Raw genomic sequence first — 20,740 nt, 5'->3', positions numbered from 1 at the left:
AGGAGGGGGATGCTAGGAGTTCCTGCTTACACCATTGTTTTCCCTCTGCCTTGCAGAAGAGGGGAATCCTGAACTTCAGTAAAACAAATATGGGCACCAAAGATGCATTGTTGGTTGTTGTAATCAGGCTTCTGCTGCATGGTGATCCCCAGGAAAGCTGTGGAGTTAAGTCTGAGAGGGACTGCCTGCTAATGCAGGGTTGCAACTGTCCTCAATTTCCCTCTATGTGCTGTAGTTGAATGTCATCCGTTATCTGCTATTCAGTCAGCATCAACACCAAAGAGCAGGTTTTTGTAATAATAAAAAAGTACAATTAATCACACAGCCACCAGGAGGGAAGGACTGAGAGCAGCCCAGGCTGGCTGGTGGCCATTTACCACTAGGCTTCAGCTGGCTTCAGCTGCGGGGAGGGGAAGGCTTAACATCTGTCAGGTGAGGGGGCTGATCCTGTGAAGACCAGCTGTGGCCTAGGATTCAGACTGAGTAGACGGGCTAGCTACATTTCCTCTGGTGAGGCTAGAAATCTGAAAAATGAGCCAGCTCAGCCAGGCCCAGGCCAGGCAGGAACATGGGGGCTGGCAGGCGGCAGCCATGTTAGAGCTGTGGCGGGCTGAGGGCTGCTGTGAGACTTCCCCTGTGGGATTGCTTAGGGTCTGCAGAGGGGAATTCCCCTTATGTTTCCTGGAAAAGAGGACTAGGGAGGGAAACTGTGTAGAAATGAGCAGCTGAGAGGTTAAAAAACCCCAACACACTGTTAGAGATGCTGTTCTGGGTGATATGTGGGGCTGAGGTGGCATACACATGCCAGGAAGGCATAAGGAAATTGTTATTAAGGAAATTGTTATTTTCTGTTGTTAAGAAATCTCCATTTTACACTCATTTATAATTGACAACCAAAATGAAATAGTCCTTATGTGAAAAGGTATTAATGTGCCTTTGGAAGCTTATAAAATGTAGGAGGAGGTGCCTTCCTGCACCTTGGTCCCCCCCATAGTACAAGATGGGTGAGGTGGCAGAGCTGCCCCAGTTCCTCTGCTCTTTTATCCAGAAGAAAGGGGAAAGATGAAAGAATATCCTTGCTGTGTACTTTGCAAGATTAACAAACCCAGGATAACAGATTTAAATAGGAGACTCCAAGTAGTCTCATCTTTCGTGGCAGTTGCTCCCTATGCATTCAGTGGAGAGGCAGCCTTGCAGGGCTCTGCTGCTGTACATTATGGCGGCAGGTCCTGAGGAGGGAGAGAGGCTTTTATGTGGTGGTGTCTTCAAGGGCAAGTGTGGGCTAAAGCCTGTGGGTTTTCACCCCACCTGGAATTTAGTTGGAGCTTTGTGGAAGCATGTGTAGATTGTGGGGCACTTGTGCAACATAACGCAGCTTTGTAAGTAGGCCGAAGTGAGATCTTCTGAGAAGTCCTTCCCAGGTTTCTTTTCACAGAGATTTAATTTTGAGATAGTATAGACATGGGTACCTGTGGCAGAGAAACATTTATGATTGCCAGCCATAGATAGAAAAAATACTGCTTTCTGTGAGAGTTAGGATTGTATGAAACGGTTGTACTATTTTTGTCGTTTTGTTGGTAGACGTTTGCATGTCTCAAACTGTGCCACAAACACAGGCAATGCATTGCTGCTACCGACAAACCTAAATGGCGCCTGCCTGCTGGAGTTAATAGGCATGTAACAATAAGCATGTAACCACAGAGAACTTAGGTTTAAGTGTACAAGTAGTTACAGAAGCATTCATTTAACATTTGTTACAAGCCACTGTTGCTTTTTTATAAGTAATAGGGGAGCAGTTTACAGTTAACTGCTGTATAGAGAAGAAGAGCTGTGTAGCTTCAGATTGAACACTTGGAGCCTCAGGCAGTTTTGTAAATGTTTTCTATTACAAATAAGTTTAATAGTGTACATTAAAAAGGATGTGTATTTAAACCTTTATGGTCCATACCACGTTAGGTAGAATTACCGTAAATTGCTAAATTTCATTTCTGTAATTATCTTATAAACTGCCAGTTGATATTGTCCCGAAGTTTATGTTCAGCGCATTTTAACACCAGTCATATTTTGGACAGCTTGTATAAGCTCATTTGATTGTCTCTTAAGGGTATAAAATTACATATATATATTTTTTAAAAGAGAGATATCTATTAAAAAACCATAAGAGTTACACACCTTTGGATGACTCTGTGTACTGTTGAGAGGGGAGGGATCATGATCACCTCCCATGCTGTGATTATGAGTATGCTTAAAGCAATTTTCCTGTCGCTAATAGTTCTAGAAATATATGATTATGAAACATGGTCTTTTTCCTTTTATTTTATTTTTTTCCATTCCTGTAGGAACTTGGAAGTAACAGCCCTCCGCAGAGGAACTGGAAGGGAATTGCTATTGCGCTGCTGGTGATTCTAGTTGTTTGTTCACTCATCACTATGTCTGTCATTCTTTTAACGCCAGGTAACCTACTTCTTTATTTTATCTTACTGAAGGTGTGATTCATAATGATTCATAATGCAGTTGTTAAAATGACATATAAATGTTAAAGTATCTCTTGCTCTTCAGCATTTTTAACTTCTGGCTAATATAAATTTGGTGCCTGTAGGGACTCGGGAGTTACCAGAACCCTTGTGGAGTAGAAGCATTTTGCTTTGGCAATAGGGCCTTGGGATTGTGTCAGCCTTGAGATGGCTACAAGCAATCCTCATTAGCCTCAGCAGGTGTGAGCTGACTTTAAGATTTTGTCATTTGTGTCTTGGTTTTCACAGATGAGCTAAGAGAAGGCTGTATGTCATGAAAACTAATACTGAGAATGAAACTTCTCACTGAATCAGAAGTGCGCATCTTTCATATGTACATGCACAAGCTTCTCCCTTTTTCTTTCTCTCAAAAACAAAGAGGGGAATGGTTCAGTTACAGAGGAAAAAACCCAAGCGTGAGGGCAAGCAATAGACAAGCAGTCAAACATACAAAATAATTATGCTTAGGTGTTGTCTAATTTGGTCTGGGTTATTTTTCTAAAGATTTTCTTTTTATTGCTGGGACAGCAACTGTTTAACTATGTCTAGAAACCTAAGAGCAGGAAGCACTGCACAAGTTTTGAATAAAAAATATCTTTGGTATTTTTTGGTCAGGTTTAAAATTTTAATGTAAAGTACCTAACTTGGGTGGCAAGCCTAGATAGTAAGCATTGGTCTGCAAATATTCTGCCATGCAAGTGCCCAGTTTGTGTAAACCAAAAGGTTAATGAAGTACTACTTAGTTAAATAATGGTTCCAGACAATTTAGCTACTGGATGAAATCAAGGGAAGCTGGGTGGGTCTGTGCATGAGCAAGTACAGTAGTAGACTGCTGCTGCTTGAAAGGAGGGTGGTGAGACTGAATGGAAAAGGATCAAAAAGCTTTACTTGTCAAAAGGAGTGAGACAGCTGGGGAGAGTATGTAGGAATACTATGGATTATTCTGCTTCCTCTGTTTTGTATAAATATCTACTGCATATGCATGGTGCTGTCCAAGGAATGATAAAGAAATGATTGTTTGCTTATTTCCACTTTGCTTTTATTTTTCTCAAAATGTTCCAAGTTGTACTGCTGTAATCTCAGTGTACAGCACTTTCTTCAAGGAATAATAAAAAACAGATGTTGAGGGCAAATTGTGGTGTATCCTGGTACGCTTTAAGACAGAAGACTTTTTCTTTTCAAGGAGAGGTACCTTTTTTTAAAGCTTGTAAAATCTCAAAGGTGTTACGCTGGAATCCACAATAATAAACATCGGTTCTGACTCATACCTATATAGAATTATTCATGATGATAAATTGTAGTCTTTGAAGGCACTCGTGGAAAAAAAGAATAAACAACTAAGGAAAATGTTAATTTTTTTTTAATATATTAAAAAAAGCTCAGTGAATTACAATGTCTCTGAGGCTGTTTTAAAAATCCAGAGAGTTTGCTTGAAAACTTGATGTAAGCTGGGACCTACATTTCAGTTCAGGTCATGCGAGTGAAAAACTAGTTCTGTCAGATGCTCCAAGATATCCCATAGAGACTGTAGAGCTTGATATAAATAAAAACCTTTTTCCCAAAATGATCTAGGTCTGTAAAACTGGGATTTCTTGCAGGTTGCAAATGCTTACCAAAGAAAGCTTTGGAGGTACATTATAGGACAGCTACTTTCCTGGTTTTGATCCTAATTAGTGCTATTCTCCCTTTACTTTATGATTAATTAATATGTTTTTGAAAGTAAATATTTTGATACTGTGCTGGTACTAAGCACTATACCTGAAGTTATCTGGTCCTCAGTATATGTAAGATCACTGGGATGTCTAGCATTCAGGGAGAGGAAAAACTTGGGAGACAGTTTTGGCTGCTGCAAGGTGCTCAGTTCTAAGCTGCTACCAATCTGTTATTATAAATACTTGGTTTTGCCAATTCTTTTCATAAAATATAATAGATCTGAATTAAGATGTTTTGTGCAGTAGTGAGAATTTTGTCCTTGAAATACTTGGGATAGTTCAGAGTGCATTGCTTTTAATTTCTAATGCTATTTTGAGCATTTGAGACTTCTTTCCTTTTTTAGTTCTGCCTGTACTGATGGGTGCCTTTTAGATTTCATGTAAATTCCCCTAAACACTGTGTATCATGCTGCTTCTTTTTATGGCGATGATAATAATTTCAGATGGTAGTTGCTCAGAAGCCTGACTGTTTTGTTGAAAGTTTTGTGGAGGCAGAAGTGTATTTACTGATATGCCAAATCCAACAGAAATTATCTCTTTTGCCTACAAATACTTATACATTGGCTTGTCCACAATGTAAGAAACTCTTAGGTCTCTGTACACTGTAACAGTTGTCATTGGACTTCACTCAAACTTTGAGCAACAGCTTTCGTGCCCTTTTTAAATAGGCAGAATCAATGCTTCTGTATGGTAACAAACTTTTAGAACATCTGTGGAAGTTATATGCAAAAGGCTTCAAAGAGGCTTTAGCTTCCTCTAAAGATACAAGCAGTATTAAAACTAAATGGAAATTCTTTATATTATTTCTCGGTGTTTTGTTACATGAAATACAACTTCAATATACAACACTAAGCAGGAACTGTCTTGAAAGAAGAGATGTATTTTGACCTACTAATAACTTAGCTTCTGTTAAAATAAATATCTGTGTTGCAAAGACAGTTGTGGTTTTAATAAATTGTACCAACAATATTAGTAATATTTTGGTTCCCTATATGTTGCATTTCATCTATGCTAATACTCAGAGACTGTATAAATGTATTGGTGTTCTCAACAAAGAGTTGGAAAGATGGAAGACCAGATGTAATGTAGTGTGACCATCAGTAGTGTAAGAGATTAGTGGTAGAGTCTGAATGGACTCCCAGCCCTGTAACCAGTTGTTGGGGCTCAACAGCTCTCTGTGAACCTCTGTGGACTAAGGAGTATGTAAAAAAAATAAAATAAAAAAATTAAAAAAATGTCCGTTGCGCCCGTGAATACAAATTGCTACACTGCTCTGCATCTGGGAGTAGAAGGCTTGGAAGCAAGTATCCCTGCTAGTTTTCTTCACAATTAGATAATTGCAATGATAAGGTACATGAAGACACCAAAGAATGAGGTTACTGGTGTTAGAGTAAGGGACTGGAATGTGGAAAAACTTTGGAGTTTCAGAATAGAAACCTGTCTGTCCTTGGGGACAATTTAATTATGAATCTAGTGACTTTTGTGTGGTATTTGGAGAGGACTTCTAGAGAAGCGTTTAAGAGACAGCCAAAGAAGAAAATACCTTGGGAGTAATCGTATATTCATAATTTACTTTATATTGGGAATTAATGGCCAGGGCAGAGACAGAAAGAGCTGTTTATGAGATGCCATCATTTGGTTTGTAAGTTAGTACAAATATAAAACAGGTATCTTTCTTGTTCTGTTTTTATTTTATTTCATGTTTTTGAAGTTTTGTTACATATCTGCACATCCTGAAACGCTCATAGGTAGATTTTCTGGCATTAGTGCCTCACTCCTGCCTTTAAATCAGCATGTTTTTGTGCTTTGCATCATAACAGTATGTTCCACATTGTAGGAGTTATCTGAAGACCTATCTGATCAACTACTGTTGATCTGTATTTCAAAACTGAGAAACACTCAATTGGAAGTACTAACAGCTGAAAGCTTTTGTATGAAAAAGCATTCAAGAACAGTGTAAGATTTGTACAGTCATTGTCACCCTTGTTCAGGTGTTTTGCCACAACACTTAAGGATGTTTTTCATTCTGGGGATGACATTAGCTCTACCTTCATATTAACTTAACAGTTTCTGAAGGTGTGACAGACTCAAATGTTTTATGTGGGACTCCTTAACTGAGATAGTGATGTTAGCATTTAAACAGTGCATGCTGATACAGGGTAATTACTGCTGAGCAAAGTGGCATGTGACTCTAATCATAAACTCAAAGCAAACTCCAAGTTTCCTTTGCCATCTCTTCATGGGGGGGTGGGTGGAGAAGAACAACAGCTTGCAGAAACGTTCCTTTAAGGAACATTTAGGTCAGCCAAACTGACAGAAAATGCTTTTTTTAAAATTGAGTACAGTAAAGCTCTAGGAAGAGAATCCGTTTGGATTACGTCCAATAGATAAATATTCTGTTTAGAACAGGATTGGGACCGACCCCTCCGCACCATCTCTCATGTTACTTTTAAATGAATAGAAAGCAAATTAAAAATAGTTTTTTACTGAAGGGGAGATTCATTACTAGAAGATTCAGGTATAGGCTCCCTGTAACTGCTGTAAATCAGCAAAAAAATTTGGATATCTGACTACCTGCTGGCATATTGTTTTTCCTTTTTCATGCAAATATAATACAAACTGTGCTAATTCCCTGATATAATGATATACCTGTTAGATTGCATACAGTTCACTAGTGGTGTTTTTCCACTTTTCAGATGGCATTTAACATCATGGCTTTATGCTAATTTCTAGTGTTAAAACTTAATTCAGAAGTGACAGTAAGGCATTTGAGTTAAAACTGATAATGATGTAGTGTAGTTTATTATTTGCCAAGTATAAAGGTAAATTTTATAAGGTGTTTAGACTACTTCTAATCTGCAAAAATAATATCCTATAAACTCATCACAATAACAAGGCTATTAATTTCTGCTTTTGCAGTATTCTAGTTTAGTAAGCACAAGCAGGTTTGTCATTTTCAGTAAATACACACCAGTTGTTGAACTGTAGTTTGATGTATACTTAAAAGGTAGCCATTTAGTTTTTAACATTTGATATTGTATCTTCTTTAATCGGTATTAATTTTCTATAGAAAATATGTATTATTTCAGATCGAAATACAGAAATCCATGTGAAATGGTGTGAAGACACTGAAAATACTACTCCTTCAAGTAATAAGTAAATAAAGTTGTAAATGAAAATGAATGATAGTAGGCTGTTTGGTAACATGGTAATAAACATAAATTGGAAAATTGCAGCGCCTTTAAAATAAAACAAGTACTTCACAGAATCATTTATGTTGGAAGGAACCTTAAAGATCATCTAGCTCCAACCCCCCTGCCATGGGTAGGGGCACCTTTCACTAGACCTCATTGCTAAAAGCCTTGAACACTTCCAGGGATGGAGCATCCACAGCCTCTCTGGGCAACCCGTGCCAGTGCCTCACCACCCTCAAAGTAAAGAATTTTTGCCTTATATCTAGTCTAAATCCACCTTCTTTCAGTTTAAAACCATTCGCCCTTGTCCTACCCCTAGAGGCCCTAATAAAAACTCTGTCCCCATCTTTCTAATAAGAGCCCTTTAGGTACCAGAAGGCCACTATAAAATCTACCAAAAGCCTTCTCTTCTCCAGGCTGAACAACCCCAACTCTCTCAGTCTGTCTTCACAGGAGAGGTGCTCCAGCCCTCTGATCATCTTCGTGGACTCATCTGGACTCAATCCAACTGGTCCATGCCCTTCTTATCTCAGGGGTCCCAGACCTCAACACAGTACTCCAGGTGGGGTCTCATGAGAGCGGAGTAGAGGGGGACAATCACCTCACTTGACCTGCTGGCCACGCTTCTTTTGATGCTGCCCGGGATACCGTTCATTTTCTGAGCTGCAAATGCGCATTGCCAGGCTATGTTGAGCTTCTCGTCCCCCCAGGTCCTTCTCATCAGGGCTGCTCTCCTACCCATCCTCTTCCCAGCCTGTGTTTGTGCTTGGGATTGCCCCGACCCAGGTGCAGGACCTTGAACTTGGCCTTGGTGAACTTCATGAGGTCACTTGGGCACACCTCTCAAGCCTGTCAAGGTCCCTCTGGATGGCACCCCTTCCTGCCAAGGCGTCTCCTGCACCACACAGCTTGGTGCCAGCGGCAAACTTGCCGAGGGCGCACTTGATCCCACTGGCCATGCTGCCGATAAAGATGTTAAGCAGCGAAGGTCTCAATGCTGATCCCCGAGGAACACCACTCGTCACGGCTCTCCACTTGGACACTGAGCCGTTGACTGCGGCTCTTTGAGTGCAGTGCAACCATCCAGCCAATTCCTTATCCACCAAGTGGTCCGTCCCTCAAATCCATGCCTCTCCAGTTTAGACACAGGGATGTCGCACAGGACAGTGTCAAATGCTTTGCACAAGTCCAGGACGGTGACGTCAAGTCACTCTTCACTTATATACCAATTCTGTAAGCCCATCATAGAAGGCCACCAAATTTGTCAGGCATGGGTTGCCCTTAGTGAAGCCGTACTGACTGCCACCAATAATCTCCTTACTTTCCATGTGCCTTACCACAGTTGCCGGGAGGATCGGCTCCATGATCCTGCCAGGCACATTGGTGACTGACCAGCCCATAACTGCCTGGGTCTTCCTTTTTTCCCCTTTTCTAAAAACGGGGGTTCTGTTTTGCCTTTTCCAGTCAGTGGGAGCTTCACTGGACTGCCACGACTTCTCAGATACAATGGATAGTGGCTTAGCCACTTCCTCCGCCAGTTCCCTCGGGAACCACAGGTGCATCTCACCAGGTCCCATGGACTTAGGGAACCTTCAGGTTCCTTCGATGGTCTCAGACCTGGTCTTCTCCTCCTACAATACTGATAGTGGAAAGCTAGTATCCAGGATTACAAACAAGGCTCTATTTTGGTAATGACTTCAGCGTTAGAAAAAAAAATTACTTTTCAAACATCTAGTGAAGAGTCTTTAAAATGCCAGTTTCTTTCAGTTTAGCAATATTAACAGCAATTTGAAAAGTTACTTTAAAATCCAATTTGTATCGAGGTTACTTGGCAGGCATGTTAATTAGAAGACAGAGAGAAGAGCTGGTGTACCTTTCTTCTCTAATAGCTTTTCTGTACGCAGTTGATGTATTTTTTTAGAGTTTTTTTTTATTAAAGCAGTTAATAACAAATAAAATCTGTGAAAACTAAACTGTCTTAGGTAAGACAGCTCTTGGCAACATAACAGCTTGTGTGAGCTTGATTGATAGTTCACAAACTGGCAGGATATAAAGGGTCACAATAAATAGAAACAAACTCGAGAAAGGTTGGAAGGGGAATCCTTTTGGGATCACAAAGAGCATCAGGACCAGGGTGTGTTGAATCAAAATAGGTGGTGGAAAACAGATTGTTGAGGGTAGGTAGTCAGCAAGGTTATGGAGAAAGGGGAAAACAGGTATATGAAGAACACAGTATTTGATGCTGTTAAATTAGAAGTAGCTTTTTTAAGATGGGGTATGCATTTGTGGAGCTGACTATAGCATATATAACAACTTGTGCTTACTTTGAAGATAAAAACTCTGTGTGTCAGGAGCAAGAGCTAACAAGGTCCCATGATGAGTAAACAGAGGGATTAGGTATAAATCAGGAAAGATAATGTTACTATGCTCTAAAGCTCTAGTAAGACTGCAAGTGGAATATTGTGTCCCATGCTGGACTTGGAGACTGACCCCCCTCCCCAAACAGACTACTTTGATTCCTGGAAGGTAGGAAGAGGGCAAAAAGCTTATTTAAGGATTATAACATTTGTCTTATGAGAGTGGATTTGAACAACTCTGCATGCTTAGCCTTTTAAGACATGAAGTGCAAGAAGAGTTGATTACAGTGACTAAGTGCTTACTGGTGCCTTGCTAGACCTGGGAGGAAGGTGTGTGCATTATGCAGCAGTGCCATGGAGTGAGCAGCTGTGATGGCCTTGTGTCTATCAGAAACTTATGACGTGCATTAAAAAAGAGTTTCTTTTTGATACAGCAAGGATGCATAGTATAAATACTAGCTGAAGTGGCTGCAGTAGGCAGCGCTGACATTGAAAGGCAAAAAAATCATATAGTTGTTGATTCCAGTAAGCTTTCAGCTGGGCCTCTAATTGAGAAATTTGGCTGAATAAAGACCAATAACGAAACTATGATTGACTTTATTCATTGTGAAGGGGTCATATTTTAATCTGAAATGTATTACGTAATACAACCTTTACAAAGCACGTTTATGTGTTAAAATGTGCTGCTAACATATTGGGTTGACGTAAGGATAACAGGATTGCTCCTTGACTGGTGTGATTCTAGATACTCCTTTTCGAAAAGAGTCTGTCATCATCAACACTGTTTAGTATCAGCAATCTGTGAGGACAAAATCTGACTAACAAAAAGTCTGCTTGTAGAGAAGGTAGATGCCTGACATGTTGGAAGGAAAAGCTCATAGAGCACAGAGATACTGCAGTAATCTATGGCAAACGTATCCAATAATAATAAAGTTATTAAAAGACTTGATTGGACATCTGTCTTGTTGATTGTGTAGGAAGTGCATAGGTGCATATTTTTGCTAGTGCACAGGCAACATAATGCAGTTTTGGCAGCGGCTTTTTAAATAGCCTAAAGCAGTTAGGTGAAGTGCATAGCTGCTCTCAGTGACTATTCATTGGAAATTGTTTTGACAGCAAAACTTTTGCTTTAATAGTCCTTCTGATTTCATGTGTTGGTGTCAAGAGAAGTAGAATTTAGCAGAGCTTCTTTTTCCTTTTCTGAAGCATGGAGATTATTTTTGGAGCTGGCAACTTATTTTTTTGCTTTGAAAGTCAACGTTGGCTAATGTTCAGAAGCACAATATTCCTGGGTTCTGTCACGTTTGTGAAAAAAACCAAGGCTGTTAGCCAAATGTTTCGCTGTGCTTATCGCTATAGAGCAACCACAGACTATAAAATGTGCATATAGAAATATTTTTTTTCTCCACATTTTAGTTTTTGGAGTAGGTGGAATTGGTTCCAAATTTATTTACCAAAGTATTTTACTTAGTTTTTGTCTGTATAGGTGGTCTATGTGGCCTATATCCTTTGGCTTTCAGAAAATTTTTTGTATTGGTTTGTAGACTTTTCTTGTGGTGTAGGGCTGGGGAAGCAGGAGCTCTGCCACTACAGTTCCAGTATAGGAAATAGCCAAGCACTACATCCTTCAGGTGTCCTGTATGTAAGGTACCAATGCTTTGTTTTCCAAAGCTTTACTAAAGAAAAAGGAAACATTTTCTTGTAGCAAAAAAAATAAAAATAAATTAAGAGCAAGGTATTGTTACTGATTTTGACAGGACCTTTGAACTATGTATTCTGGATCTGTAATTCCAATGTTTTGTGAATGACACTGAATAGATGGTATTTAATAACTATCTAAAATGGTCTTGTTACGTTTATTTTAGATGAACTTGCAAATTCATCAGAAACCAGATTGTCCTTGGAAGATCTCTTCAGAAAAGAGTTCGTAGTTCATAATCCAGAAGCCAAATGGATTAATGGTAAGTGTGTAATCTCTCATGTAATTTGAAATTAGGGAATAATTTTGGATATTGAATGATATCATTATGCAGGCACTGAGAAAGAATCAGTTAAGATTTCAAACTCTTGAAATTGGCCAGTGTCCCACTTTTCCTTGTAGTGCTGAATCATGTCTGTTTCATTAATTTTTGAAGTGGCTTTCTAATTTTAAATCTTTATCTAGTAGAAACCCACTGAAATTCTCTGTTTGTGTTACTGTCTCAGTTGGAAGCAGTGACGAAGAATTATTTTTGAGATCTGGATCTTGTTTATAGATTCACAAAAAGATCAATTCAGAAAATAAAATTTTTCTTTTAACATCTGAGCTTGGGCATTTGAGAACTGGTTCTGACTCCCCATCTGGAATGGATTCTTAAATATTTCAATGTACTTGTACAGCTCTTAGTCATTTTCTGATGTCTACAAGTTGTATTTAATGGTCTACTTTATTAAATGATTTATAAATGGTATGCAGATTTTGAAATATTATATATAGTTTTAATGTAAAAAAGAAAACAAATTCTAACTTTCTTTTTCAACTAACTGAACTCCTTTTCTCTTGATCATATGAGCTGTTCACATTCTTTCTGTTTGCAAGAAATGTACAAGTAACGCAGTAGTGACCATCTGTTTTGTGTCGTTATACTTGGATTTTTGTGTTGCTCCAGGTGTTATGATCAAGGGTGTAACAATGGGCTTTGTGCAAACAGAGTATTGTTAAGGAGTGCTTTATGGGAAGTAGGAGTTTGGAAGCCTGGTCATTGTGTATGTAAATTCACAATAACTTTGCATGGGAAATGGTTCAATTATATTAATCAACTTTGGTGTTCAGTAATAACTGAATAATTTGTAGGAAGCTCTATGATTGAATTGAATTGTTGCTTTGTTGTAGACTCTAAAGAACGAAATGGGCATGACAAGGATAAGTGCGTTTCAAAAAGAAGAATAAAAGGGGAGAAAAGTATGATTGGTATTTTTCATCCTCAGACCAGCTCTAGTGTTATTTGTTTAGGAGTTAGTAGTAGTAGTTAGTGTTAGTAGTTTAGGAGTGAGAGGGGAGGCTCAATTTAGTTCCCTGCCACTCCCTTTCCCCCAGCTACTCCAATGACCATACAGTTCCTGAGATGCCCTTTGCTTCTCCTTTGGACTGGTTTCTGTCTGCCGTCAGGGCCAAAAGCTTTGGTGCTGGGTAAAGCCAGAACAGTGCTGTTGCCAAGATGACCAGTTTCTTGTGTTTGGCAGAAAACATCTTTCCAGTTAAGGCTGTTAGGCTAGTTAAAACCTAAAGCAGTTTTTGATGAATTTGTTGTTTTCTGTGAATTCACAAAGCAACTGCCTTTGACCCCACCCTACTTGAAAAATCCTTCTTCTAATTGTCAAACAACGTTATTACAGACCTGGTATTGTCAATTAAAGTGGTTGCTAAAAGCAGGTAAGTACATAATGGAAGAAGATCTTTATGCTAGTTCTATGCATTACTCTTGCTACTCAAAACCTCCATGAATTTACTCATCTAAGAACACTACCAGTCATTCATAGTGTGCATAATATTCTGTGCATGAAGGTATCACTCCTTTCAGAATGCAGGATGATAAAAATAAAGGATTATGGATTGAGTTATATTAAATATTGTTGATACTATTGAACATGTTGTTTATTGTATTTTTAAACTGTGTTCTACAGCCTGTGATAAAATAAAAGCTTCTTTTAAGAGTTTTTCACATGTGGTAAAAAGAAATTTAGAATTTGGTACTAAACACTTGCTTGGATAAAGGTTTGTTCTGTGGTGTTCAAAATCCATCTTAAGAAACTCATCCAATGGAAGGTAATTTTACTAGTATTGTGTGAAAAATAGAGGTCGTAAACAATCTAGTCTAAAAGCTGTGAGATTGTACAGTTATGAACATTTCCATCTATTGAATATTAGAAATACTGTTTAGTAAAGAAGAGCCTTGTGTTTTATTATCAGTACAGTTGTATTAATATCTAATCTTTCTGCACTGTTGGTTTTCTCAGCCAATATAAGAATTCCTAAGCTTGCAGTTAGGTGTGTTCCTGTGTTTATTTGCCAAAGAAGCAACGAAGTCCAGTGATACAAAAAAAGAGGAAGAAAGTGTGTTTGTGTGTATGGGAATTTAGGAAGAAGTGGGGATAATTACAGACTTTGAAATTTCCCAGTATGGTCAGTGAAATCAGTATCTTAGATAATAAAATAAGGAGTCTTGCAAAGCAGCATTTCTGGTTCCTGATTCTATCTTTAAAATTTAGGGTAAGATTATTTTTTTTTTCCTGGCATGGTATCATTGCAGTGGTGGCATTATATATGTGGAGAGTGAAATATATAACTTACTATTCAGCATTCATTACTGTGGAGCTGGAGGGGAGCGTTTGGCACTTTCTTTGGATATTGACAGGGTGTGTGGACTCTGCACAGGAAGATTTTAGCAGAAAATAAGTAGCTACTTACTATTACTTTTTGCTCCTCTTGGGATAGAATAATTTGTAACCATCTGAAATTTTTATCATCTTGACCTCCTCGGAAGAGATGGGAATAGAGATTGAAAAAGTGATTCCTGCTGTAAGCATTTTCTGAAGGGTCTAGAGCATAGTTTGTAGAAAAATGTCTGATTTAAGGATTTTGAGTACTAGGTGAGTCACTGTATTCTTATGTAAGGTCTAGTATTTAACTGCTACTATTTAATGAATTTTTTTATACTGACATTTGAATTTGGCTAGCATTATTTTCCGTGTTATTTCTTCCTTGTTTGCAAGTTCCTCCACTAAAGAAATCATCCCCATGTAGTTATTTCTAGTCCACTCTTTAATAAGGAAAGCTCTTGTGTACAGAAGTTTTTACAATCCATTTCCTTTTCTGCTTGAAACTGAGTCCACAAATTTATATGCTTGACACCAAAGTTAATAATTATGCAAATGTTTAAAGCTGTGGAGAAAATGTTCTTTATCTGAGATAATCAGCTGTTGCCAAAGAAAATAAAAGAAAAAAATGGAGTTAGTTTTAGAAGTGACATAATATATTTACATTGAGTGTAATGTGAAGATGTACCTATGCAGGTATCTTTTGGATTTCTTCCTCCCTTCCTTTTTTTTTCTTCTTTTTTTTGTTTGATTTCAAAGGCAAGTTTTTTTTTTTAAATCTGACTTCAATTTTTGTCATCTTTTGTAAGAATTTGCGAAGGAAAGAGAAAGGAAATATGGATGATGGCTAGTGTCCTTCTTGAAAATAACAACTTAGTAGGTTACTAAGCTTTTTGCATTATAGATCTGATCACTTCAACAACTGTATTTAAAAGGACATGCTGGAGAGTATACACAACCATTGATCAGTTCAGTCTGTGTTATCTGAAAGAGCTTTTGATTTCAGAAAGCCTTCCAGTTGCTTGGCATAGTTTTGAAGATGTTAAATGACAGTACATCTTCCTTTAGCGTTATTGATCTTCAGGCTTTCTAATAGGAAGTGAGAGTTTAAAATGCTGCCAGTGAATAATAAAAGTATTTAAATCTGACAGCATGTTGCTTCAGATTAAGGCTTTACATTAGGTGGCAAAACATCTTGGTTTACTTAAGTCTAATTACATAACTGTAATGTAGTTTAAAATACCCAGAGTAATTAAATTTAAGAAAGCACTGCAGTTAAACTTCTATGCTTTCCCTTGCCAAAAAAACTTGTTAAGAGACTTAATGTATCTCATATTGCTTTGTTCTTGGATTCTAACCATTTTGCAAGAGGGACCACTCTCTGCTTCAGGTGGGGCATAGCATCTCGTTTCATGACCACAGTTTGCTTAGGAGCGCGTCTTCTGGATACAGTACATTTATTGGAAGGTCATGATATGTGATGTATTAGAGCATAGTTCTAAACTAACTGTATCATTGACAACAACTGTATCATTGCTCTATTAGTTATTCATAAACCAGTGTATGAATCGTTGCTTATCTGCCAATATCAGCAGTCTGCAGCTGGATCTTTGAACCACACTGAAGCACTTTTCAGGATATTTTTTTCATTTCTATTAAGTTACTTAGCAATGTGTCTGCTGGTCTGTGAGAAATAATGAGGGCCTGAAAGGTTTGCAGTCTAATCCCTAGATCTTTGGTGATGTACTTTACAGCTCTTATTATTAGGAACTCTGGCTGTTAATGACAATAAAATTCAGAATCTTTGCCTTTAATCCTTCTGCGAATATGGAAGTTGCTTGCATTTTTGCTGTTTAGATAAGCTTTGCCAACCTTTGTGTGTTGACTCCTTGCTTGTATTCCATCAGATGGATATGTAGTCAGCACAACTGATATTTTTCATGTATCTGAAAGAAAAGTGTCAGAGAAGGACCGAAGTCTGGATGATGGCCTGCAGCAGACTGTGCCCTGGAAACCTGTCTTGTCCTGAAGCTCAGCAAATCACCTTAGTACATGTGTTTGTGCCTTACAGAGCCAGGAGGGATGTAGACGTCTGCTTAGGGTAAAACTTCTGTAAGGTGCTTTGGTGAAATTGTGAGATGATAAATATTTCTCTCATTCTGTCTTGCTTGTTTCTGCAGCGGCTGTCTGTTATTGTATTCAGTGACCCTTGCGACGCTATCACAGGAAGGATATAGGGTAATGTGTATGGCTGGGCAGCATCACATCTTCACAGGCAAACACAGTCGGGCTGATGCAAGAGCATTTTGGAGTAGTGAGGGAGAGGACTGTGGAGGAGGCAGATGACAGTGCAGACAGAAGGGCTTTAAGTGGTACTTCAGGGAGGGGAGTGCTCTTTGAAAGGGCAAGATATGATAAAGATTCCCTCCTCCTGTAGGACCTCACACTTTATTCAAACCAGACTCATCTCACAAGCAGCAGCAGTCTCTGTCTTTGGGAGGAGGATGGAAAATAAGGAAGTCACCATCAGTCAGAAGCAATAAGGGAAAGGAGGACTTTGACCTTCGTGTCAAGGGAAAGGACCTGAAGGGGATGAGGTGACAACTTAAGTTTCAAGGCGGGTTTTGTGCCTCATGCAGAAGCTGCATTTTTTCCACATATTAACCTTCTCCCTGCCTTATAGTCCTCATGAGCTCCTGTGCCTTATGAGATAGGAGCTGCTAACCCACACTCTGCCTCCAGCAAGCAGCTGCCAGGACAGGCTGCCATCCCCCCCGAGACTGGTGGCTGCTGCTGGATACAGATGACCACTGCCCTGTCCCATCCTCTACAGAGGAACAGCAGCTCCCTGCTAAAGCAGGGTTCTGCATGTGTGTGGTGGGGAGGCACGCTCAGGGAGGCAGGTGTGCTCCTGTTCTCTGCTGCAAATGATACAGAAAACCCTAGAACAGTTGTAGGTAGGTTTGTCCCTTAGTGTCATCCTGGTGAATACAGTTCTTTCCTTTGACTAATCAAAGTATAAATGCAACATTTTGGTGAGAGATTTCTGGAGAAAACATATTTGTACCTCTTTCTTTTGTCATAAAACTCTGGTTTTGGAGTGAGGTTTATCAGTTTGTCCAGCAGAAAATCCTAGGTTGTGCTGTCAATCTCAGCAGGTATAAGCTATTTGGATTTAATTTCCAAAGCAAATCATTTTTCATCCACATATGTTTTCAAGGCAAAGACCCTTCAACGCTCTTTTTTTTTTTTTTTTTTTCTTTTTCCCCTTTTACAGTTTTAATGTGCTTCTTTGGAGATGATAAAAAAACATTCTGTCCCAAGCCAGAAATATTTTCACTTTGCTTTGAGAACAGCATCAAGGCAATAGACATGTGGTTTTGTTTTAACTCAAGCTCTTTTATTTATTTGTTTTATTTTTGGTTTTATATTGTTTCCAAATTTCCTCTATGACCTGCAGCAGAGGCATGGCTTGCATTTTCTGAGTCATCTTTACTGGTTCTGATGTGGGCCTCTCTATTTAGTTTCACACATCAATTCTATCAGCATGGAGAGAAAAAGAATGTATGATGCCTACTGTTTTGAACACCACTGAAACTAAGAGACTGATTTATGGAGGAAATTCCTCTCCCCCTTCACCCTTTATTTTGCAAAAATATATTATGTTTAGTAGTCTCTTTCTTCTTCTTCTTCCTTTGTTTTTTAAACATTAAAAAGGAAATATTAAACCACTTTTGCTTTATAGTTGAACTTCACTGCAATATTTTGTAGAATTTGTGTTAAAGTTAATGTGGAAAGATATTACCTGGCTGAAGAAGTATTACTGATTGTTACAATGTTTGGTTTCCTTAAAGAGCAAATGAGACAGTAGCTTCCCATAGATTTATTTGTGGTTGTCCCTGGTACCTTTCTCATGCTGTACATTGCCTTTATCACCTGCAGAGTGGAATGTGTAGATAGCGGTCTTTGCTTAAGCTGAGCTGGTGCTTTCCTTGAGACTCTGTTGGCTCTTGTCTATCCTGAAAAATTAAATAAAAAGTGAGTTTGGGAAACCTGGCATGAAGATAGTTGAAATTGCTTTTAAAATTGTGGATGATAAAAATGGTAGTGGTTTGGGAAGCACAACGCACAGATTCCACAGTAGCACTTGTGCCAATTTTGCGCGGGAAACCAGTGCACGAGGCAAATATGAACTTTATTTATCAAAGCTGAGCATGTTGTGATGTTTGCCAATAGATATGGGTCAAGTGCAAGAAATCACTCCATCACTGAGCAATAAAAGATAGATTCTGCTCCAGAAAGTTGTTGCCAAGTTGGAACCAATAAACAGACAAATATCTCTATTAGAATTACATATCTATATGTTTCTATTACTTTTGTAATTTATGATGGATACTAAGAGTGAAGTCCTATTCCCTCCTGCCCCCATGCAAATGAGATGAGAGTCTGAAGTGGCCAGGCTGGAATGCAGCCATTGTGCACAAGCACATTTTTGGTTTAGCAGGAGCTGTGTTTGGCATTCAGATATTTAGGCTGTGATATGATGTATTAATGCTCTGTCAGGGACTTGGGCAGAAGTGAAGAGAGGTACGTGCAGTGGTGCTCTTGCCAGCTCTGTATATAGCTTTCATTATTTATCTGAACCTGTCTGTGCAGGGCCTGAAGCTGGAAGCCAGGCCAGGGAGTTGTTTTGTTGCCTGTGGTTCAGCGTGAAGGGTTTATTTCTGAAAGGCAGCAGAGGGTGGTTGGACTTTGATTCCCTGTGCAGGCAAAAGCAGCATGTAGAAGAACAGGTGAAAAAAAAATCCTAGATTTTTCAATTCAATTTTTGGATGCTTTTAGCTAAAACTCTTCTTTCTTAAAACTCTAGCAGTTGTATGAATTACACACCCAGTTTTTGCCAAGTTTTAAGACTAATTTTTGGAGAATCCCCAGAAAAGTTGAAAAGAGGCAGAGAATATCTCTAGGCTAGCTGAAGTTTCTCTTAAAAAGTGCTAAAAAGAGGAATTAAAAGTTTTGATTGATACCATTCTACTGATTTATTAAAATAACTTCTTTAATAAAAGAATTTAAACAATGCTGTTGTGAAATGGATTGAATTATTTAATTCTCTCATTAGGGAATCGAATGGAGGAGTTTGGGGCTGTATTTGTGCTGATGCTGAAGACTTATCTACAAGCCAGCTGTAGATGGGCAGTTGGCCATTCAGGCTAAGGTTGTGAGGTGACCACCCTGGTATGAGGGACAGCATACCTTGTTGTGTCCCGTGATGCAGGAATTGTGGCTTCTTAAACGATGACAATTCTTGGTATAAGAAGAATTTTGATTTTCCTGCTTGGTTTTTTTGGGAGTGATTGGTTGTGGGTTTTTTTATGTTGGTGTTTGATTTTGGGCATTTTGGGGGATTTTTTTGTGTGTGGGTTTTTTTAAAGTTTAGGTGCAGCAGTTATTTGGTTTGTTTTCTCTATGTTTATCTTGTCAGAAAATTATTTTATTCTTAAATATTACACATGAAGAATGCATGTAAAGCAGAAGATAAACAATGTGAGGTGTATAAAGCTACAAAAGTGTTAATGTGAGCAGGAAATAGAAACTGAAACAAATTATTTTATGCACTATTGTAAGTAGGATTGCAAATAAGAAAGCATGAAACAATTTGGGTTGCAGCTGTGCGTGAATGTAACATGCAACCTTAAAAAACAGGGTGGGGAAAACCCTGTATTTTTTTTTCTGCATGGAAGTGGAGATTTCATCTCATTTCTGTATGGATTTATATAGAAAAATGATCGTCTCTTTAATCCATAATCATTATCACAAAGCAAATATTAATTTTCTTCCACGAGGCAGAGATACTTTTCTGCCTTATATTCAGAGACTTGGCTTTGTGAGTGAATCTCGCCTGTTCAGATGTTGTGGCTCTGCAGCTGTGGGGCACCCACCAGGATGGCAGCAGAGCTCTCCCCTGTGGGCAGGCGGCCAGAGGATTACTCTGCCTTTCATCCTTTGATTCTGCACCCTGAGGATGAGCAGTTGTATGCCTATTGTTCAGGAAGGTGTTTTGATATCACGAAAGTTCCTTATTTCACTGCTTGTAACACAATAGAGTTTTTCCCTCAGTTATTTTTTCCTCTAGACTGTATGCAGTCTAGTCTTTAAATAATGTTACTTAGTGGCTCTTTTAACCGATCTTCCCTGCCTGCCCACATTATTAGAATCTGCTACATGCACTGTACTTCCTTCTGCTCTTGTATTAATTGATGTCTCTAAGGTGTCACATGACTTGCTTGCTTAGAGATAGATCTTGAGTAATTTCTGCTCAGATCAACTATGTTAAGCCCTATTGCTGCATCAATACTGGTGCCAGCGTTAATAATTGTTAACAAGCATTAAATAGTGCTATGTATTCAGGGCCATTAACTTGTGTCACTGTTGCGTTTTGTAAATGACTTCTTAGTGCACCTTTTTAGAAATCTCCTTTCACCAATATTCTTTGTGCACTAATGCGCCATTATATTAGCTGTGACCTCTACACTGTCTTGTTGCTCTCTTTTTTCCTGGTCATTTGTTTTCTGACTTTTGTTTTTTAGGGTTTTTTCCCCCACAAGATG

General features: G+C 38.7%; 1 protein-coding gene across 3 annotated transcripts in view; it reads left to right on the top strand.

Moving 5' to 3' along the window:
- DPP10 (dipeptidyl peptidase like 10) overlaps nt 1–20,740 on the top strand; it is a 548,242-nt gene that overhangs the window by 310,799 nt on the left and 216,703 nt on the right. For all 3 annotated transcript variants that reach the window (XM_055719219.1, XM_055719218.1, XM_055719220.1), the window contains exons 2-3: nt 2,340–2,454; nt 11,642–11,737. In XM_055719219.1, coding sequence (XP_055575194.1) covers nt 2,340–2,454; nt 11,642–11,737 — 211 coding nt within the window. The remainder of the gene's footprint in view (nt 1–2,339; nt 2,455–11,641; nt 11,738–20,740) is intronic.

The sequence above is a fragment of the Falco cherrug genome, chromosome 8 (assembly GCF_023634085.1).
Source record: "Falco cherrug isolate bFalChe1 chromosome 8, bFalChe1.pri, whole genome shotgun sequence".
NCBI lineage: Eukaryota > Metazoa > Chordata > Aves > Falconiformes > Falconidae > Falco > Falco cherrug.
This window is presented reverse-complemented; position numbering and strand designations above follow the sequence as displayed.